This window comes from Aspergillus pseudonomiae (genome assembly GCF_009193645.1).
Source record: "Aspergillus pseudonomiae strain CBS 119388 unplaced genomic scaffold BDV37scaffold_49, whole genome shotgun sequence".
Classification (NCBI taxonomy): domain Eukaryota; kingdom Fungi; phylum Ascomycota; class Eurotiomycetes; order Eurotiales; family Aspergillaceae; genus Aspergillus; species Aspergillus pseudonomiae.
The window spans coordinates 197,416-218,729 of record NW_022476041.1 but is presented as its reverse complement, the minus strand read 5'-3'; the positions used below and the strand labels follow the sequence as shown (position 1 = coordinate 218,729).

At 49.2% G+C, this 21,314-nt stretch overlaps 5 protein-coding genes across 5 annotated transcripts; 3 read left to right on the top strand and 2 right to left on the bottom strand.

The window, feature by feature from the left end:
- Positions 1 to 291: 291 nt before the first annotated feature.
- rat1 (5'->3' exoribonculease Dhp1) lies at positions 292 to 3,957 on the bottom strand. Its single transcript, XM_032082414.1, has 5 exons — positions 3,374 to 3,957; positions 3,043 to 3,314; positions 2,869 to 2,994; positions 1,030 to 2,813; positions 292 to 965 (listed from the first exon to the last, which is right to left on the bottom strand). Exons 1-5 carry the CDS (start codon positions 3,678 to 3,680, stop codon positions 347 to 349), a joined length of 3,108 nt encoding a protein of 1,035 aa, XP_031939951.1. The 5' UTR covers positions 3,681 to 3,957; the 3' UTR covers positions 292 to 346.
- A 4,641-nt stretch (positions 3,958 to 8,598) lies between these two features.
- On the top strand, positions 8,599 to 12,120 carry BDV37DRAFT_252381 (isoleucine--tRNA ligase ILS1). Its single transcript, XM_032082413.1, has 2 exons — positions 8,599 to 9,070; positions 9,194 to 12,120. The coding sequence occupies exons 1-2, from the start codon at positions 8,642 to 8,644 to the stop codon at positions 11,996 to 11,998; spliced, it is 3,234 nt and encodes a 1,077-aa protein (XP_031939950.1). The 5' UTR covers positions 8,599 to 8,641; the 3' UTR covers positions 11,999 to 12,120.
- Positions 12,121 to 12,266: 146 nt separating this feature from the next.
- On the bottom strand, positions 12,267 to 12,556 carry BDV37DRAFT_284601 (uncharacterized protein; the record flags this gene model as incomplete). The annotated part of the gene is made up of 3 exons (XM_032087533.1): positions 12,267 to 12,287; positions 12,344 to 12,439; positions 12,491 to 12,556. The coding sequence occupies 3 exons, from the start codon at positions 12,554 to 12,556 to the stop codon at positions 12,267 to 12,269; spliced, it is 183 nt and encodes a 60-aa protein (XP_031939949.1).
- Positions 12,557 to 12,738: 182 nt separating this feature from the next.
- Positions 12,739 to 16,485, top strand: BDV37DRAFT_156407 (Sfi1 family protein). Its single transcript, XM_032079077.1, has 2 exons — positions 12,739 to 12,984; positions 13,053 to 16,485. The coding sequence occupies exons 1-2, from the start codon at positions 12,921 to 12,923 to the stop codon at positions 16,244 to 16,246; spliced, it is 3,258 nt and encodes a 1,085-aa protein (XP_031939948.1). The 5' UTR covers positions 12,739 to 12,920; the 3' UTR covers positions 16,247 to 16,485.
- A 363-nt stretch (positions 16,486 to 16,848) lies between these two features.
- BDV37DRAFT_284599 (WD repeat protein) lies at positions 16,849 to 21,278 on the top strand (the record flags this gene model as incomplete). The annotated part of the gene is made up of 7 exons (XM_032087532.1): positions 16,849 to 16,929; positions 17,022 to 17,210; positions 17,310 to 19,580; positions 19,637 to 20,080; positions 20,137 to 20,383; positions 20,442 to 20,692; positions 20,772 to 21,278. The coding sequence occupies 7 exons, from the start codon at positions 16,849 to 16,851 to the stop codon at positions 21,276 to 21,278; spliced, it is 3,990 nt and encodes a 1,329-aa protein (XP_031939947.1).
- Positions 21,279 to 21,314: the final 36 nt, after the last annotated feature.

The following is a 21,314-nucleotide window of genomic DNA, read 5'->3' as shown; positions in this document are numbered from 1 at the left end:
AAAACTGCCAATGATTTGCGCCGGCCGTACTCCGTACCGCTTTCCCGTTTGGGTATCTGGCCAAACAGACCAGGATCTGTAGAATTGATATTGATGCCAGTGATCGTCCATCATGTCATGTATTGATTGATCGCTATAGAATTTGTATCTGTTATATCACATATCTTTTCTGAACCCATCCGACCTGATGCTCTTTTCACATCTTTCTCACTGGTATCCAAGAACTCCGTTCCTTAGCGGTTCAAAACATATACACACATATCTTCCAAAAAAAAAAAAAAAAATAAAAAAAGTACACGGAAGGTATACATGGCTGCTATTAAGCAACTAACCAAATGAGACGATCTTAATACCGACCATATCCACCCTGGTTCCTGGAATTGTAGTAGTCCCGACCTTGGCCTTGGCCTTGATATCCTCCGCGTTGATAGCCTCCGCCCCGATAGTCAGCCCCTCCGTAGCCAGACTGCCGTCCGTTATATTGACCGGATTGGTTGCCGTAGGATCCCTGATGCTGATGTCCCTGCTGACCGCGGCCGTAGTGGTCGTTTCGCCCATAGTTCGTCTGCTGATAACCTTGTTGCTGAGAATGTCCTGAGCCATAATGATTCCGGTGGTTTCCGCGAGGAGGGGGTGGGGGACCCCGGGAGAAGTTCGCAGATCCTGGTACTGGGGGAGCCCAGCCAGAAGGCATCCCCTGAGCGCCTGAATTGGCCGGGGGCATGAAGTTGGGATCGAGATGCGCTGCAAAAGGATTTGGTCTGTCGCTTGCGTAGTTGATTCGTCCACCCCTATTGCCATGGCCACCGCGAAACGGTGCGCCGCCAAATGAACGGCCCGAGTGCTGAGCTTTAGATTTAGTAGCCTGAATGTCGGCATTGTCCAGCGCAGGGGGAGGAAATTTGACGCCTCGTAGCAACATCGATTTGTGGATGTGACTTGATTTGGGGATCTCATAGTTGACCCTTTACACATATCAGCCAGCCGTAGTAGAAATGAAAGCTAGGGAGGGAGAGAACAGAAACTTACGTTAAGGACCGGTCATCCTCCAAAGTGGGCATGCCGTATTCTTCGAGCGAAGATACCAACGAACTATGTGGGATATACGTTTCGTTGCGCTCGACTTTACCTGCTAACCCTTCACTTACTCGCATATTCAACGTGTATTTGGGGGCACCCTGCTTCTTCGAGTAGAAATTGGCGACCAAGTCCTGGTATAGAGGGTGGCCGTCCGATAGCAGCAAGACCTCTCGGCCAACAGTATTGCGATGTCTCTCATCATCGGAGAGCAAAGGGTATTTCTTTTCCATGGCGGTCAGAAGTCTCTTCTCGTCAATGAACGGTAGCAGAACAACTCCTTGCCAAGCGAACTTTTTGCCATTCAAATCCACAGCAAAATCTTCAGGGTAGAAATCAATAATCTCACTCTTGGGGTCCTGCATGAGATCGTGGAACACTTCGGGAATGGCGTGGTTTGACGAAGCTGGAAGGACTCCCATGAGCTGTTCGAATGGCCTGAAGGGCGTTCCCTTCTCAAAAGAGAGCTCCATATCACCGATATCCACGAAGTCAGCCGCAAAGGGTGCGTAATGATAAGGATAATACCAATTCCATGATGGGCACCCTTGGAAATAATACAAAAGAACCCACGCTAGGCCTTCAGCATATGCTCGTGCGACCTTATGGCGGAACTCTTTGTCCTGAGGATCAACGCCAAATTTCTGCTCGTAATAACGATCAGCGTAGCCCTCCTCCCAGAGGCGGACAGTATCAGGAGGCATCTCATCATCTTTGGAAGGTTTAGGAGTAGAGTCCGTGTTGTCGGCCGGTGTTTCTGTCTCATCCTCTGGCTCATCTGCCTTTCTTTTGCCAAGAACGGATGGCGATGTCGGTTCTGCTTTATTGTCCGAAGGTCCGTCTGCGTCTGGCATCGGCGTGGACTCTGCAGCGTCGTCACCCTCCTGCGAACCTTTCATAAGTTTGCTCTTCAAGATAGCCGCAGCGCTCTTGTTAGCCATATTAGCCCGATAGACAGCCCCACGGTTGACCACCATGCTGTGTGTCAGCTCTCGGTTTTCTCGTGATAGTTCTCCTCGACCAGGTATGATTAACTCCACATCATTAGGTGGCGCTGAGTCGCCGCCGCCGCCGCGGGCTCTGTTGCTTGCGGGAGGCTCAGAGGCTTCATAGTTAGGTGAGCTCCTTCGTCGTTTCCTGGCACGGTCTCGGGCCTGTGCTTCTTCCTTGCGCCTCTTCTCATTCGCGAGCTTTCTCTCTTCAACTTGCCTGCGGCGGCGGAAAATAGCATCTTCCTGCTTTGCAAGCCCTTGCAGAATAAGTTGAGCTTTTTTGAAATCAACATGGCCATCCTTGGTCAAGTAACCTCCCATAACAGGAATATTATCCCGCCATATTGCTATCAAAGTATCGATGCCGTTTTCCCGGATGTCTAAAGAGGGCAAGTGCGGCAGGAAATCATTACCTACGAAGAAGCACATGAAGACCCAATCATCCAAGGCTCGTTCCAGGTCAAAGGGAAACGGTTGATGCGGAACGTACAGCTCGACGGCAAGATATTCCCGGAGGATAGAAACATTGAGCCAAATAAATGGTTTGAGTGATTGGCCTTTGCCCTTTTCATCAAACTGTCCGCTCTTCTCCTTTGCCTGGCCCCTGCATTCTTCAGCCTTATGGCCTGCCTGGCCGCATAAGTGGCACGTTCGGGCTTTAGACTCCTGAAAGAACACATCTTCTCGAAGTACTCTGAAATGAGGCTCGTGAGTAGCGAGACCCAGCATAATCAAATCGGCATCCTGAAAAATATTAGTTATCTGTGTCAACCGGTCATGAATCGTTCAACAAGCCTACCAAACCATATATAACGTGGCGAGTATTGGGGTCATGCTCTGGGGAAGCTCGTTGCGACCGGACGAACTCCATGATTTTGTGTTCTCCTTCTCCCGGGACAGTCGCATCCGAAATGATGATTTTGAGCTGCACAGGTTAGACGTGGTTTCAATAAATTGGGTACTAGTGACAAACCTTCTCCCAACCTGGATCCGTGTTGAGCTTATACGCAATCCAGTAGCGCAGGGATGCAGCGAGAATGTCCATGAAAGGAGTTCCGGGGGTGATGACGTTGCTGTCCCACGTCTTCTGTATAACTTCTTCGTGAATCTCCTGATCTCCTTTGCTCTTCTTGAGGAACTGTTTCCGAAATTCTTCCTTCTTCTCATCAGCCTCCTTAGCCTCCTGCGCAGAGCGGAAACGACGTGCGCGCTGTTGGTTCATTTTTGCTCGCGGCGCAACACCATCTTTTAAGATTGTTAGCGGTTTAGCATCAGAATATCATTTGAGACAAAGGATAACATACCAACAGCGATCATCAGGAGTTTCCTCGGGCGGACCATGTTCACAACTCGGTCGGTGTAATTGAAGATCTCCAACATCATCTCCTGCTCGTTCGCCGGTGGAGGCTTTCCCTCTGGGTGAGTACATGGATGGACGATACCGTTCATGTCCAGGTATAGATTATCCAACTCCTCCCCATTGGGGTTCGGACGCGTGGTGTCGACGGGGATCTGTTCTCCATTGACCTCGTAGGGCTGCTCCTCAATAACGGGCGAAATGATTTTCGGATATTTGTTGGAGAGCCAACGGAATAGCGCGGGAACACCCATTATGGCTAATGCAAGAGACGTGAAAACCGGAAAAAGCTAGATATGTATAAAGTATGGTGGGGAGGCGAAAGAGGAGTTTATCGCGATTCAGATAAACTTCGTAGCAGACTCCATGGGCTGTCGCAATTCCGGACTTCTAATCTGGATAGCTCACTGGGCCTGCAAGAGCGTTCTCCCTGCAAATACTGTGAACCAGGAAAAAGAAAATGCGCAGTGAGAAACAGAAGCGCAAGGTTAATGAAAGTCGGCCCTTGCAAAGTCCAAGGGGCGATGAAATCAAGACCTGGAAAGTCTCTGCGGTGCCAGTACCCGTCGAGTACACTTGAATGCGGTGTTCGGCGCTTCTCTTATCGCGGTTCCGGGAGTTAAGCTTAGCGGACCCTTGGCACGGTTGAAGGCCCGGGCAGTCTAACTATTATTGTTCTTGGGGAGCTTCGGAATGAACAACTCACCTTGTTTGTGAACAAACCCCACAGCCGGAGGGTTTATTTCTCAGTCGTTCAATGCCTAATGCTTGGTATACCCGCAGCTGGCGGTGAGAATGATATTACAAGCTATCGATAACGATGTTTCGAATTCTTGAATCGCAGGCGCCGGCCAAACAAACGGCAACGGATACAATCAACACTCTCAGCAGTAGACTTCAAAGTGCGACACTACTGGAAGACCGACGTGCAGCAATTCAAGGCCTGAGAAGCTTCGCGAAGATATATCCTGCCTCTGTTGCATCTGGTGCGCTGCGACCGTTGATAAGCTGTCTCAGACATGATCGAGAAGATGTAGATACGGTCAAGGTGGTCTTGGAGGCCCTGTTGATGTTATTTTCCCCCGATGAGAGTAGCGTTAGTTATCCCTGCTACCGTGTGTATCAATTGCGTACACTGATGGATATTACTCAGCCTGAAGCATCTGATGAAATAGCTCTCTGGCTATCCGATGAGTTTACTCAGGTGTGTCACCCCAATATCCACCAGCTGCTTCTGTTGCTAACGGAGCGAAAGCGACAAGACAATATAACAGCTCTTCTTGACCTTCTTGATACTCGCGACTTTTACTCCCGCTTATATTCTTTGCAATTGATATTTCAAATTTCTAGTGCGCGCCCAGAGAGGACGCAGGAATGTATTCTAACAGCTCCGTTGGGCATTCCAAGGCTAGTCAGTGCCCTGGGTGACGCTCGGGAGCCAGTTCGCAATGGTACGCTAAGGATAGAATCCGTGAAATCCTTATGCAACTATTACGGTTCCTCTTGTTAACAACCCTCTTGTCTCTAGAAGCCTTACTGCTCCTCATTGCCTTAACGCCTGCTTCGGAGGAGTTGCAAAAACTGGTTGCCTTCGAAAATGCGTTCGACCTTCTATTTGTCCTGATTGAAAAAGAAGGCTCTCTGTCACACGGGTCAGAAGTCGTCGAAGACTGTCTCTCTTTGCTCGCGAACCTTCTGAGGCTTAATATATCCAATCAGTCCTATTTTCGGGAGACGGGATGCGTCAAGCGACTGGCAAAGCTCCTTGCTGATGCCAACCATGAGCAGGAATCAGATGAACCCACTCCACAATGGACCCTTGCCCAGCGAGACAAGAACATTTGGGGTCTTCTGGTTATTATTCAGCTATTCCTAGTTCGGGGTGGGATTAATACTCCTGCCAATCAAATGGCCTTCTGGCACAGTGGCGTTATGGAACAAGTCTTGAGCACAGCCTTCAGTCAGAGGTTTAGTGTCAATGTTACGTCCAAGGTTTGTCTACTGACTATTATAACCATGATTTTTGCTGGGTGGTGCTGACTTATCTAGGCACTAGCAACATGTGCCGATCTAATTCGGGGGAACGAGCCATTACAGGAGAGATTTGGGGATGTTGAGGTCTTCTGGGGCGCACAGCCTACAGAAGGCGCGTCTAATGGAGACCTGGCAAACAAAGGACTTCAACGAATCAATGTAATTGAAGCATTACTCAAGTTGAGCCTTGAACCTGCTACACTACAGCTTCTCGATGCGCGCCTAGCTGCCTGTGAATGTATCAAGGCCTTCTTCGCGAACCATGCCGGTATCCGCGTCCATGTTCTACGTAGAGCCATCGATGGTCATTTGAGCGGACAAGATGAAATCCCAAATATCTTGACCGCTTTGCTTCTCCCACCAGAATCTCGTGGGAATGCTGACCCGTATCAAACTTGGATGGCTTCTGTTCTGATGTTCCACCTGCTCTTTGAGAACGCCGAGGCGAAAGCAATCGCTATGGGGGTTACTGAAGGCGATGCTGAGAGCGGGGAGGAAGTAATCACTTGCATTCAGTCAATAGTTGGCAACTTACTTACCGGCATGCAACGAGGTGACGACGAAAGAATCTCCGTTGGATACCTGATGCTACTCTGTGGTTGGCTCTTTGAAGAACCTGATGCAGTCAATGATTTTCTAGGAGAAGGCAGCAGCATTCAAAGCTTATTGCAAGAAATCAAACATCGCTATGTTTCTAACGTGCTCATTTCTGGCCTATGCACTATTCTATTAGGTGTCATATACGAATTCTCCTCGAAGGACTCGCCCATCCCTCGCAAGACTCTGCACCAATTACTGACCGAACAAATGGGCAGAGAACAATATATTGATAAGATCACAAGGTTCAGAGAATCTCCTATAGTCCGGGACTTTGAAGTCTTGCCACAAACGGTCGGCGGGCAGTACGAGGGTGGGCTGCCCGAGATATTCTTTGACAAGACATTTGTGGACTTCCTCAAAGATAACTTCGGCCGTATGACTCGCGCCATCGATCGTGAACCAGGTTTGGAGATATCAGTCATTACGAATGGCGTTGAGAGAGGAGTCTCGCGCGAACTGGTCGATTCTCTGAAAGCTGAAGTCGAAGAAAGGAGCCAGGCAGTGCAGAAACTGGAGTCGGATCTAGTCGCCCTGCACAATAGACTTGAGCAAGAGCAGCTCGAATACAGGAAATCCCGGGAAACCGGTGCCATAGAAATGGCTAGGATACAGCAAATCAACGAGTCGCTTCAGAAACATCATGCGCAAGAACTAGCCGCGCTGGAGGAGCAACATCAAAATGCGAAGAATGAGCTTGTAAAGCAGTATGGCGAGCAGCTCAGGTCCATCGACTATCAGATGAAAGAGACTTCCGCCGAATACGAGAGAAAGAGCTACAAAGCTAGACAGCACCATGAAGCTGAGTTGGCCGATCTACAGAAGAAGATCCAATCGCTAGAAGCGGAATTTGGAAGGGCCAGAGAACAGCATACCGGAGAGGTTGCTGATCTGAAAGCTACTATCCAAGCTTTGAGATCCAGTGCTGGCAAGGCAGAGGAAGATCATGCAGCAGAAGTTTCAAACCTGCGCATCACTGCTCAGAAGCTGGACTCCGAGGCCAGCCAGAGCCAGAAACAACATGCTGCTGAGGTATCCAAGCTCAACCAAACTATCCAGAGTCTACAGTCAGAGGTTAAGACTCTCCAGCAACAAAGCGAGAGCAACATTGCTGAACTTAAAAGCACAAACGAGAGATTACAAAAGGAACTCGAAACGTCCAAAGAAAAAGCCACGCAAGATATCCAGGCCGTATATGACGACTATACCTCCAAGTGTGCTGCTCTAGAAAAGCGAGCTGAAGAGGCGGAGCGAAAAGTGGGGCACAGTGAATCAGCTGAGCGCAAATCCGCACAAGAACTGCAAGAGGCACGAGAAAAGTTGAAGAAGGTACAGGCTGAGGTCAAAGAAAAAGAAGCAGCAGCTCGCAAATCGGCAAAGTCTGAAGCAGAAGGGTTACGGAAAGAGTTGGAACAAGTCAAGTCCGAAGCTAAACAAGCAGAAGACGCGGCTCGTAAATCAGCACAGTCTGACGCAGACGGATTACGGAAAGAGCTGGAGAAAGTCAAGTCCGAAGCCAAGAAAACAGAAGATGCAGCTCTTAAGTCAGCGAGCTCCGAAATAGAAGGCTTACGGAAAGAGTTGGAGCAAGTCAGGTCGGAAGCTAAGAAAGCAGAAGACGCAGCTCGCAAAACGGCAAAGTCTGAAGCAGACGGGTTACGGAAAGAGCTGGAGAAAGTCAAGTCAGAAGCCAAGAAAACAGAAGACACAACACGCAAGTCAGGCAAGTCGACTAAATCCGAAGCAGAAGGATTGCGAAAGGAGCTAGAGAAGGCCAAGTCAGAAATGAAGGATAAAGAAGCAGCTCGCAAATCAACCCAAACAGAAATCGCAGAGTTGCAAAAAGAGTTGGAGAAGGTCAAGTTAGAAGCCAAGGACCAGGCCGAAGAAGCTCGCAAGGCAAAGGAGAATGAATCGGCTGCGCAGAAATCTGCCCAAGAGATTGATGAGTTGCAGAAAGAGCTGGAAAAGATGAAATCAGAGATTAAGGAGAAAGAAGAAGCCCGCAAATCAGCTCAATCCGAACTCGAGGACCTCCTAATTGTATTCGGAGACTTGGAGGCTAAGAGGAACGAAGACAAGGTGAGTGACTCAATAGTAATACCAAAAAGAGTTGCAATTAACTGATACTTTCTCTAGAAACGCCTGAAAGACCTTGGCCAGGAAGTATCCGAAGCCGAGGAAGATGACGATGATGACGAGGAGGAAGACGAAGACGATGAGGAATAAATGAACAAAAAGACATGACATGGCATGATTCTCATGGCTATATATGCCGTAATCTCTGTTTTATGCCGTTAAATCTGAGATGGTCAAGGTCAAGCATTATCAAGGAGTGTTGTAGAAGCCATGATGCACTGTACATACATAGAAGGGCAATTGCCTTGGGTACCTAGTACTACTATCCATTTTTCTTGCCTTAGGAGTCAACGGCAGGGCGCACTGTAATTTGAGTGAAGGGCTTGGCAAAAATTCGGCTCCGCGGGGTTGACTCATTTCTGCATCCGTCTTTTTATTTTACCCCGCGGCCATCCCTCCTTTGGAAAACTCGCACCCACACGTCAAGACAGAACGTTCGCCCGTCATGTCGATTGACTTCCCTAAGGAGGAGGAACTTACCCTCAAGCGGTGGAGGGAGATCAACGCCTTCCAGAGGCAAGTCGAGCTCTCTCGTGGCCGCAAACCGTACACTTTCTACGATGGTCCTCCGTTCGCGACCGGTCTTCCTCACTATGGCCATCTGCTGGCTTCCACTATTAAAGATATCATTCCTAGATACTGGTCTATGAAGGGTCATTATGTCGAGAGACGATTCGGCTGGGATACACACGGTGTCCCCATCGAATATGAAATCGACAAGAAGTTGGGCATGTCGGGCTTAGAAGCTGTCGAGAAGCTTGGAATTGAAAAGTACAACGAGGAGTGCCGAGCCATTGTTATGAGATACGCATCTGAATGGAGAGAAACTATTGAGAGACTTGGCCGGTGGATCGATTTTGACAATGACTACAAGGTAGAATCCCAACCGATGTTCTATTTTGACTTTTCCAAGGAACGGGGAAAAATGCCCTCTTGGGGGCCATTTATATGTATTCAGTATGGGATTGCTGACGATTTATTGCAATGATCTATACAGACCATGAACCCATCCTTCATGGAGTCCGTATGGTGGGTTTTCAAGCAACTCTTCGATAAGGACCTAGTCTACAGAGGCTACCGCGTTATGCCTTACTCCACTGCTCTCAATACCCCCCTCAGTAACTTTGAAGCACAACAAAACTACAAGGATGTTCAAGATCCTGCAGTCGTGGTGACATTCCCTCTGGTGGAAGACCCTGAGACGTGCCTGCTTGCGTGGACCACCACCCCTTGGACCCTGCCGATGAATACTGGTCTTGCAGTTCACCCTACCTTTGAATATATCAAGATTTTTGATGAAGCCTCGGGCAAACATTACATTCTCCTTGAATCCTTGCTTCGGACGCTCTACAAAGATCCCAAGAAGGCCAAATTCAAGATTGTTGATCGATTCAAGGGTTCCGCCATGAAGGACTGGAAATACACGCCTTTGTTTGATTACTTCTATGAAGAATTTAAAGACTACGGTTACCGCGTGTTGAACGCCGAATATGTTACGGCTGAGGATGGTACTGGTATTGTTCACCAGGCCCCTGCCTTTGGTGAGGACGATTACAGGGTTGGCATGGAAGGCGGCGTTATTAGCGAAACGCGCTTGCCACCTAATCCTGTCGACGAGAAGGGATGCTATACAAGTGAGATCCGCGACTTTGTGGGTCAACATGTCAAAGCTGCCGACAAGCCTATCATCAAGTACCTCAAGGGAACTGGCCGCTTGATCGTTGATAGCCAGATCACTCACAGTTACCCATTCTGCTGGCGCTCCGACACTCCTCTGATCTATAGAGCTGTGCCCGCTTGGTTTGTCAAGATCCCCGGTATCATTCCTCAGATGCTTGAGGGCATTGAGGACTCCCACTGGGTGCCCTCATTTGTGAAGGAGAAGCGATTCTCCAGTTGGATTCAGAATGCCCGAGACTGGAACATTTCTAGAAACCGATTCTGGGGTACGCCTTTGCCCTTGTGGGTCAGCGACGACTACAAAGAAATTGTCGCTGTGGGCAGTGCCGAAGAGCTCAAGGAACTCAGTGGCTACCAGGGCGAACTTACTGATCTTCACCGCGATAAAGTGGATAAGATTACTATCCCCAGCAAGCAAGGTAAGGGTGTTCTCCGCCGCGTGAGCGAGGTGTTCGACTGCTGGTTCGAATCAGGCAGCATGCCGTACGCTTCTCAGCATTACCCATTTGAGAACAAGGAACAGTTCGAGAACAGCTTCCCCGGCGACTTCATTGCCGAAGGATTGGACCAGACTCGTGGCTGGTTCTATACCCTGACTGTTTTGGGTACTCATCTCTTTGGCAAATTGCCCTTCAAGAACTGTGTTGTAAATGGCATCGTCCTTGCTGAAGATGGAAAGAAGATGTCTAAGAGATTGAAGAATTACCCCGATCCTTCTCTTATCATGAACAGATACGGCTCTGATGCTCTCCGTCTGTATCTGATTAACTCCCCCGTTGTACGCGCGGAGCCACTCAGATTCAAGGAAGCCGGTGTCAAGGAGATTGTCGCCAAGGTGCTCCTTCCTCTTTGGAACAGCTACAAATTCTTTGAGGGTCAGGTGGCTCTTCTCAAGAAGTCCCAGGGTGTTGACTACGTCTTTGATCCTGAGGCAGAAGCCACCAATACCAATGTCATGGACCGCTGGATTTTGGCAAGCTGCCAGAGTCTTCTCAAGTTTGTGAATGAGGAGATGGCAGGATACCGATTGTACACTGTTGTTCCCCGCTTGCTCGGACTGATTGACAACACTACCAACTGGTACATCAGATTTAACCGGAGGCGTCTGAAGGGTGAAAACGGCGTTGACGACACTTTGCACGCCCTTAACACCCTCTTTGAGGTCCTCTATACATTGGTCAGAGGACTTGCTCCTTTCACCCCATTCCTTACCGATACCATCTATCAGAAGCTCCTTCCCCACATCCCAGAGGCTCTCCGTAGTGAAGATAGCCGCAGTGTTCACTTCCTTCCATTCCCCGAGGTGCGTGAGGAACTGTTCGATGAGGTTGTTGAGAGGCGTGTAGCCCGGATGCAGAAGGTTATCGAAATGGGTCGAGTATCCCGTGAGCGCCGCGCCCTTGGATTGAAGACTCCTTTGAAGACGCTTGTCGTCATCCATCAAGATCCGCAATTCCTTGAGGACGTGAAGTCCTTGCAAAGCTACATTCTCGAAGAACTGAACATTATCGAGCTCATCTTGTCATCTGATGAGGAGAAGTACAATGTCCAGTATAGCGTGACTGCTGATTGGCCGACCCTCGGAAAGAAGCTGAAGAAGGATGCTCAAAAGGTCAAGAAGTCTTTGCCTTCTCTCACCAGCAATGATGTGAAGAAGTTTGTCTCAGACAAGAAAATAATTGTGGATGGTATTGAGCTTATTGAAGGAGACCTTATCGTAAGACGGGGTGTCAAGGAAGATGCATCTTCCGAGGGTATGGAGCCCAACGCCGATGATGACGTGTTGACCATCTTGGATGCGAACCTGCACCCGGAGCTGGCGCATCAAGGACTGGGTCGAGAAATCATTAACCGACTGCAGCGTCTTCGTAAGAAGGCCGGCTTAGTCCCCACTGATGATGTCAAGATGGAATACGCAATTCTCTCGGATCCTGAGGATATCGGTCTGGGTGAAGCCTTCCAGACACAAGCCCAGGCCATTGAGAAGGTTGTGCGTAGACCCCTCGAACGGTTCGAGCTTGTTGATGGCAAGGTCCCCGGTGGAGATGAGGAACGCATGATCATGGAGGAGGAACAAGAAGTCCAGAAAGCAACTTTCATGCTGAGGTTGCTTAAACTCTAGACATTCGAGTTACTAGATGTGTCATGCCAGTGATTAGATTCTGTTGATAGCTTATATGTTTGTGTTTCCGCGAGTGTGTTAAAACGATAGCATTGTCTATAAAATTACATTTTATACATGGATTTGCCTGAGAAATAGTAGGCCTATTTCATCTCGAGTAAAATAACAACAAAGAAATCTAAAAAGAAAAGAAAAGAATAAAGGAAGAGGTCTGCGCTCAATGCATGCACCTGAGATTCGACATCGTAAATTGTCTCACCGTCTTCCTTCAAACCTTCTTCGACGCTGCCTATCAGCAACTCCAGATTAATATTCGACTCTCGGAAATTCGATCTTACACCTTACCAGGAAGCAGTCTTTGAGCTTCATGAACTCTTTAGCACACATGTCTTTGTGGACCGAATTGTAGTCAGCCACAATGCACTTGCCATATGCCGCTGCCTGAGAATCGGTCAGCTAGTGTCATGGCAGGACCATAGAGCAGGTGTATACCTCTGCAGAGCATTTTGACGTGGCCTTTGCAAATTTCTCAATAGGCCTTGTTCTTGTTGATGGCATTTTCTCCTTGATTTTGCTATTATTTTTCTTTGGCTGGCCTGAAGTGATTTGATTTGATGCAATGCAGAGGGAATATGATATTACGTAACCGCATCACATGACCGCTACATTCCATGTTGGGTTCCGCGCGACAAGCAAAACAATTGTTGGAGGTTGGGGACGAAGCCTAGTCTCAGCCGTCCAATCGCTTCAGCGAACGGCTTCGATTTTGATCCTCCTTTACCATCACTTTTTTTTGACTGGCAGGCTTGAGGCCCCGTGGGTTCTTGTTTCACGTCCAACCCTGTGCCTCGCAATGGTTGATTTCGTTTCCCGCCTCCATGACCTTTCTGCGAAAAACGCGCCCTAGGTCGCGGACAGTTCGATGCCTCCCGTACCCCCTCAGCGTAGACACTTGTCCTATGAAGACCCGTCGCTTTCAGACGAAGGTGCGTAATGCGTGATCCCATGGAAGCTTCATCCGAACTTGCTTAAATAACCGGTTCCTGTATGTTAGATGTCGGCCTTCTCTATCAAGTTATCACCCGCGCTGAGCGAGACCCAGAGGTGGAGCGCCTTCCATACAGAGTGCTATTCAAAGCGTACGATGAAGTCATCGCAGAACATGGCGTGGATCCAGATCCAGGCTATGCCTGCTTGCGCTTCTTACTCAAAATGGGAAGCAAGAATATCTTAGGCGATTCCCTCTTTGAGAAATTCGAGAACCTACTTGAACGGATGGGAATAGTCATTGAATTTGGTGAAGACGAAGATGAAGGCAATGACACTTATGCGGACAGTGTGCCTTCAACAGATGGCCGGCTCAAAGCGAAGGTCGATCGTGACACCACTTACAGAGAAAGCACTACACAGCCCACCCCAAGGAGGCGAGCATCGTTCAATTCCATGTATGATGTTGGTGATGACCCTACGCAAAGGAGTTTCGCCAATCGCCCAAGTTCGCGCTCTTCCTTGTCCCGCCTGCCAATGGACAAACCCGAATTCCCTAGTACCAGACCATCACCAAAACGCGCACTCACTAAGCAGGCTGATTCGACTGACAGAACTCAGCTGATTGCACAGTTTCTGGATATTGGACGCCGCCTTATGAATAAAATGGATCTTTTGGATAGGGATACGGATAGACAAAACAACGAAGATCATGTCTCTAATGGCGTACAGGCCAGGTCTGCTGTTGATCGAGATCGCTCAAAGAGGATGACCAAAGCCTCCCGGTCGCGTACACGACGCTCATTAAGCTCAGAAGGCTCTGACGGAGATGCAGACAGTTCATCCCTATCGGCCGAAGGCGATGACTCTGTAGAGAAGCCCGAAGTTCCACCGGAATTGCTGTATAGGCCATCGCTCTCCGATTTGCTACGCGATGCGTCAACATTTAACATGTATCGTCAACGTGCTATTAACCGGCGGTTACTTACACAATGGTTGAAGAAAGCCATCCAAACTCGACAAAGCCATCGGCATATGGAAGTTGTCGCCATCAATCGCGACAGAGGCACGCTCCTTCGTCAAGCTTTCGAGACATGGCATTCGATCATTCAAACGCAACGGCGAGCAGCACAGACCGACCGCTTTTTTAAGCATCTAGAGGAGCGCGCTTCCCGGGCCCGCGATCTCTACCTCGTGACTAAAGCTTTTACCCACTGGGCGCAGGTCGCTTCAGAAGAAGTCGCAAGGACTTCCGCAGCACGAAAACACGTTTTAAGTGTTAAATACTTCAACGCATGGCGCGAAATAACAGCTGTTAACGAGTTGAAAGCCCAAAGATTTGCATTACGGCGACCATTCAATATCTGGAAGAGGAAGGTCGATCATATAAAGGATTCGGAGAAAGAGGTGGCTGTTGCCCATGACAAGAAACTATTACACGGCATGTATTGGAGATGGTTCTGGTCTTTCTGCGAACGACGTGCTCCCCAATGGTATGACTATTGCCTTAAGAGGCGGTCATTGTTGTACTGGTTGCGGAAGTTCCGAACAAACAGAGAGCGCAATCATGAGGTAGAAGTCAAGAACAAACATCTGGCGCTTAGTTCAGCATGGCAAGTGTGGTCCCGAAGGTCTAAAGCGATCGTTGCTGGCAAACAGGAGGCAACAATCAAGCAGCGTCAACACCTTCTACACAAAACTCTTGGAGAATGGAAAATCCAATCCCATCTTGCCCCTGCCGCTTCTCGTGTGTCTGGCATGGTTGATCGACGAATCCTCCAAGCCGCTTATGTTCAGTGGGTAAAGCGGATCCGAATGCTGCAACACGCAAGAGAAATGAACCGTCTGAGGATCCTACGTAACTCGTGGACAACTTGGAATGACCTGCTTCGCTGTCAGGCCCTCAGTGCGCGAATTGAAGAACGGCTGAAAATCGAAACGATGTATAAATGGATATTGGCGGAGAGATTCTCTCTTATGCAGCGGATTCGAGATCAACGGATCACGCGCGAGGTGTTTTCCAGATTCGTAACCAATGTTCGTCGAACCTACACTCGTCTACTTGACCATGCCGAAGTACACGAAGATCGTCGGAATGAAGAGCTGCTAAAGGCCAAGCTAATCTGCTGGCGCGATCAGTTCGCGCTTCAGCGTCACCGAGAATTCGTTGCCTTTGAATTCTATGCACCACGGCTGCTTCAAGAGTCGCTGATAGCCTGGCGATCGAAATCACAACACGTGATCAAACTCGAAGGATGGGCTAGCAATGCACAGTTCTACTTTGCGGCTACGAAGACCCTGAAAAAGTGGCATGCGGCCACATTGGAGTCCTCTAAGCGGCGCCGCCAGGCAGCTTACGCGAAGACACGAAGAAAGGTCAAGATGAACATTGCTGCGAACGCTCTGGAAAAATGGCGTGCGAGGGCCCATGATGTATTCGATATGGATCAGCAGGCCTTGCAATTTAGCCGAGGAAAATCACTGAGCATTGCGTCTGAACTTCTGCAACGATGGCATGACCAAAGTGCAAAGCGAACTCAAGATATTCACGAAGCTGAAGTCTATCATGCACGAAGAGTCGCTTACGACCAGTTGATACGATTGGCAGAGGCCTTATTGGAATGCCACCGTCTAAATCAGCAAGCAGATAGTATGTATCGCGTACATATTTTGGGGCAGGCGAACGTTTGCCTGCGCAGGCTTAGTCTCCGTGTTTTCCAAATCAGAAGCACCAATGAGACAGCGGAGGCTATGAAAGAGAGGAATTTGAGACGGCATTCAAGAAGTATGTTCCGCCACTGGTTGGAGAAGTTGAGAATGAACCTTGCGGCTCCGGATTCTTCGAGGCCTCTCGTTACCCCTGCACGAAACTTTGACGGTCCCGGTGGGAATCTTAGGACAAATCGCTCTGTATTCGACCCTTGGGATCAAACCGAGACGCCTTTCAAATCCAGCGGCTTTGTTGCAGATACCCAGAATGTCTCGACAACTCCATTGACCACCCCTAACTACCTGACCTCGCCATCCAAGCGGGCGGTACGGGCAAGGGCACTCGCACAAGTCTCTACGACTCCTGCAACACCATTATACACGCCGTTCGCCAGTCGACTTTTGCGTGCAGGAACTACGGCACCAAGATCTGGTTCCCACCTACGAACCCGCAACGGTCGGGGCAGTGCTCTGGGCACGAGCGTTCGGTTCGTGGACCAGGAGCCAGAATCACCTACGGACGCTAGAAGGTCCGCCAACCGACGGATCTAGAATTCAGAAATCTAGGGCAGCGATCTTGGATGTACAGTGTCTTCTTACTTATTTTGTTCTCCGTTTCCATGTTGGCGCTGTTTGGTATTAGGCTGGAGCTTTTTTCTTTGTTTTTTGATACCCCACATTACAAGACATGGATGGCGCGTAGTTTATAGTTGAGTTTTTGGAAGGTGGCATTCTAGATTCTGGTACTAGTTTTCGTGTTGACCACTGCGAGTATATAGCTCTTTGCAGCCCTGGCTCGCTGTATAGCGGAAAGATACATAGGTTCCCTATTGACGTACGTCGTTTTGGTTTGCTGGATTTGTATCCATATAAAGGACGTCACTGTCCACATGGCTCAGTCACACGGCGGCAAGTGGAGCGGTGGGCGGAACACCAACGTAATTTAATTAGTCCCCAATTTACTCGACCACTTTAGACCTCCCCCAAGCTCCAGCTTACCTCCGTTATTCTATTTGCGAAACAAAGCCCTCGACAATTTCCCTGTGCCTTTTGATGTTTTTGAGGCCCTTCTCGAACATCCGGTTCTCTGTCCCTAGCAATGGTGTAATTCTATCCTGAGCGCAACGAGCGACACTCAACAACTACCCGCCTCTATGCGAGCGGTACTGCCAGGGAGGCCCCGAGCGAAGCTCCAGTCTTTCAGCACTGCGCTGTGGGATGGTCTCCGTGTCGTCGTAAGGGAACCTACAATTCAGTCCTCAAAATAGAGTTATGCACGGTTATCAGGCTCGGCTAACGTTTGACCCGTTGCGTTTCTTCGCTACAGGTTTACATCTCCGGCCATGCGCTGGTTATCCTCGGCGGTCCCCACACGCTCCTACAAACCATCTACGTCGACGATGCCGAATCCCTAGAAGCTGTGACGATTGATGAAGCTTCTGGCAAAATTGCTGTGTGCGGCGGTCCGGATGTTTTTATCTACCAGCCGTACGGTATCAAGCATGAAACATTAAAGGTCCGTTACCATGAGGATGGATTAAAGGGAATAAATATCCACTGCCCGGTTGCGGTTTTTGGACGTGCAGGAGCGAATGCTGATGGCTTGTCGGTATAGTGGTCTCTTGTCCAGACATTCCGTTACGAGAACGACGATGAGACGATCCGGACCCTATCATGGGGCTCCCCTGAGGAGCTGCTCCTAGGGAATTCCCACCTTACACTGTGGTTTCTGAACGATGTGGCGCGTCCGGTGTGGAAGCAGAAGCTCGCGAACCCTGTCAAATTTGCATTGTTCTCTCCCGACTCGACTTTGGTGATTACGACGGGATACTACGACCGCCTAGTCAAAGTATGGAGACGGCTGTCGTTTGGCGCGGACGATGTTCGGTTCGAGGTGTCGTACCTTCCGCATCCAGCAATCGTGACGGGTGCCCACTGGCGTAAGCCATTTCATAAAGAGCAATCTATCGATAATGTCCTCTACACCCTATGCGCCGACAGCAAGATCAGGGTCTGGGCAATGATGGAACATCACTCTCCAACTGCTCTACAACTATGGACACAAATCGACATGGGCGCTTCTGTCCAACCAAGACATACGGCGGACCAGAGGGATATGTCTCGACGATATGGTTTCATCATTGATAGCAGAGACTTCTGTGTAGCTACCGAACGGGCAGTGCAGAGGTCTGGAGGGAACAAGGGAAACCATGCTTTAGAGCATATAATCGAAGTCGCCAATAAAAGCCCTGAAATCTGCGTTGTGATAGATGGCCAAGGCCACATGTCAGCGTGGGCGCTCGAGGATGTCGGCTCTAAATCCAAGTCTGACCTGAACGCCTTCAACATTCTCCATGTCGAAGGACTGGATTTCTCGTTCATGCGGGGGCTGTCTGCGGATGAAGATTATGCTCAAATATGTGCATTTCAAAGTACACAGTTAGGTGATTCGCTTTCCATTCTTGTGCACCATTTCGATGGCCGTATCGAATGGTATGATTCACAAATTGATACATTATTCGATCCGAGCCCTCGCAAGCACCGGATTGCCCTGCAAGCATCCTGGACAGGACACAATGGCCCAGTTAAAAAGATTGTCCGTAATGCGATCGGCGATACTCTTGTTTCACGTACAGATGATAACAAGGCAATGATTTGGAAACAGAAACGAAGGAATAGCAGGTCAATGCTTATCCGCAAAAGCTCCCTATACTCAGATGAACACATTCATCGCACGTGTGTGGTTGAAAATGGGGATTTCCTTGTCAATCTCCATCACAATGGAATCTCTGTCTGGGATCTGCGCTCTTTTCATGCTAAGAAGATTGCTGCGTCGACCTTTCAGTCATCAAGCAAACCACTTTGTGTTCTCCCAATCCCCACAACGGAAAAAGGAATGGTATATATAGCAACTATTGGGGCTGATAGGAACGGAATAGCTTGGGAAATCCGCCTCCCAACTGCAGCAAAGCAAGCGGACGGGGCACATAATTCCCAGTGCTGCTTACAGAAATTCTGCACTTTCAATCTGGGCATTGAGGAGGATATGTCATACATCTTGCCTGTTGACCCAGCAGGCCCTAAAGCTGAAATGTCTGGATTCTTCGATATATTCTCTCCCGACATAGCGTTATCTTATACCCGGACAGGTACTGTCCATACCTGGGCTGCTAAGGTCGATAGAGAGAAGAGTCGGGTAGAATGGCTATTGACATCAACAGTTGAAACGGGAATTGCAAACCCATCCCTTGCCAGTGGAAGCTCCATTAGAAAAGCAGCTCTTGTGGACGAGGACCGTAGCCACTTAACTATCTGGGATACAAATGGTGCGCAGTTGGAGTATGAGGAGCACTTTGGCCAGAAAGATATCATCCGTGACTTGGACTGGACTTCCACACCAGACATGCAATCCATTCTTGCGGTTGGGTTTCCCCACAAAGTCATCCTGCTATCGCAGCTTCGTTATGACTACCTTGATGCTCGACCTTCCTGGACCCAAGTCAGAGAGATCTGGATTCGGGACCTAACACCTCATCCTATTGGAGATTCCTGTTGGCTTAACAATGGCCACCTTGTGATCGGAGCGGGAAACCAACTTTTTGTGTACGACAATGAGATCGACGCCAACGATCGTCTGGTTTCACAGCTTCGTATTCCATCGCGTCGCCAAGGTTTTGTAGACCTATTCGAAGTTGTCAGTCGGTTGAATGGCCCGTTGCCTGTGTTCCACCCCCAATTCTTGGCTCAGTGTATCCTCAGTGGCAAGAGTAATTTGGCGCATTCCATTTTGATAAGGTTGCACCGGAAGCTCAAGTTCTACACTGAAGGCGACGACCTTGATGGTTTCTTGGACATGCCCCTGGAAGATTTCTATTTGGAACACGATGTGAGTTTGTTAAGTTACTATTGTACTACCTAGTCATGCAGCTAACAAGTTTCAAGACCTCACAGAAAGCGTCGTCCAAGGAACTACATTCCGCGTACGAAGATCTCTCACTGGAGGATGAATCATCTGTTATGGATGAGAACACCGCTGTTGCGCTCAATGAAAATTTAGCTAAGGTTGCTTTACCACAACTTTCCAGTCAAGAGCAATTCCGCCTGGTTGATACTATCGAATGTGTTGCCACTGTCGAAAAGCATCGGCGCTCAATGGATGACAACGCTGCCCGCTATCTGCTGTTTTTCCGGCAGCATATGCTGCGAAGAACACAAGGCGTCGCGAACAAAGATAGAGTCTCCTGGAGAGAGATCGTCTGGGCTTTCCATAGCGGTAGCCAAGATATACTTTTGGACCTTGTGTCGAGGCAGTTCGGCGGTAAGATGGTATGGAAGGCGGCCAGGGAGAGCGGCTTGTTCATGTGGTTGTCGAGTACCACAGCTATTGTAAGTATATTATCACTCATGCCCTGCCCCTAGAGCTCTGTACTGACCAATACTAGCGAGCTCAACTGGAAGTGGTTGCCCGGAATGAGTACACTAAAACAGAAGAGAAGAATCCAATTGACTGTTCGCTGTACTACCTTGCTCTTGGGAAGAAGAGCATTCTCCAGGGCCTCTGGCGCATGGCTCAATGGAATCGTGAGCAAGCTGCGACTCAGCGTTTACTTGCAAATAATTTTCTAGAGCCTCGTTGGAAAACAACCGCTTTGAAAAATGCATACGCGCTGCTTGGGAAGCGCAGATTTGGTGAGTTTTAATCATATAGAAACTCTGCGCCCGTTTGATACGCTAACAACCCTTTCAGAGTATGCAGCTGCCTTCTTCCTTCTTGCAGATCACTTGCACGATGCTGCTATGGTCTGCATCAATCAAGTCGGTGATCTTCAGCTCGCGATTGCAATTGTACGCGCCTACGAAGGGGATGATGGACCAGTGTTGAAGGAAATCCTGGAGGAGAGGGTCTTGCCCGAAGCTGCCTCTGACGGAAACCGGTGGATGGCTTCTTGGGCATTCTGGATGTTGGGCCGTCGTGATATGGCTGTACGCTCGCTCATCGTAAGTCGGCCGATCAACCAGGCACCGTTCCCCCGGTGTTCTTCCTGGCTCCTTATGCTGATGATTTTGGTATCTTTAGTCTCCAGTTGAAACACTCATTCCATCCACACCTGCTTCTCCGGGAAGCCCCGGAATGATCCCACTACAAGCCAAATCGTACTTATCGAACGATCCTGCCTTAGTAGTCTTATACAAACAGCTTCGTGAGAAAACATTGCAGACCTTGAAGGGTGCATCTAAAGTCTCTGGTCCAGCTGAATGGGGCTTCGTCATCCGCAACGCGCGCCTCTATGATCGAATGGGTTGCGACCTCCTCGCTCTGAACCTGGTACGCCAGTGGGAGTTCTTGGCCGAGCCTCCACCCGCCAAGGCAGCGAGGGAAGTATCATTTGACCTGCAGCAGAATGGTGTTGATTACCGGAAAATGCTTCGACGACGAAGCAGTCTCGTGGTAGCAGACATGCCAATCAAAACCGGCCTGCCACCATCTTCGAAGGCACCCGATACGCCGAAGAAACCACAACCACCCCCGACCATGTTCTATGAGCCTGATTCAAATTCGCTACTTGATAGCTTTGGGTTCTAGTCAAACACAAGTATGTGTGCTTTGCAGCAATCGGGC

Excerpts from the sequence above, each read along its gene's own strand:
- rat1 (XM_032082414.1), bottom strand. The coding sequence starts at position 3,680 with ATGGGTGTTCCCGCGCTATTCCGTTGGCTCTCCAACAAATATCCGAAA. Across the intron at positions 3,315-3,373 it reads ACTCCTGATGATCGCTGTTG|ATGGTGTTGCGCCGCGAGCA; the intron begins GTATGTTATCCT and ends CAATCTTAAAAG. Across the intron at positions 966-1,029 it reads GAGGATGACCGGTCCTTAAC|GGTCAACTATGAGATCCCCA; the intron begins GTAAGTTTCTGT and ends ATATGTGTAAAG.
- BDV37DRAFT_252381 (XM_032082413.1), top strand. The coding sequence starts at position 8,642 with ATGTCGATTGACTTCCCTAAGGAGGAGGAACTTACCCTCAAGCGGTGG. Across the intron at positions 9,071-9,193 it reads ATTTTGACAATGACTACAAG|ACCATGAACCCATCCTTCAT; the intron begins GTAGAATCCCAA and ends TGATCTATACAG.
- BDV37DRAFT_156407 (XM_032079077.1), top strand. The coding sequence starts at position 12,921 with ATGCCTCCCGTACCCCCTCAGCGTAGACACTTGTCCTATGAAGACCCG. Across the intron at positions 12,985-13,052 it reads CCCGTCGCTTTCAGACGAAG|ATGTCGGCCTTCTCTATCAA; the intron begins GTGCGTAATGCG and ends CCTGTATGTTAG.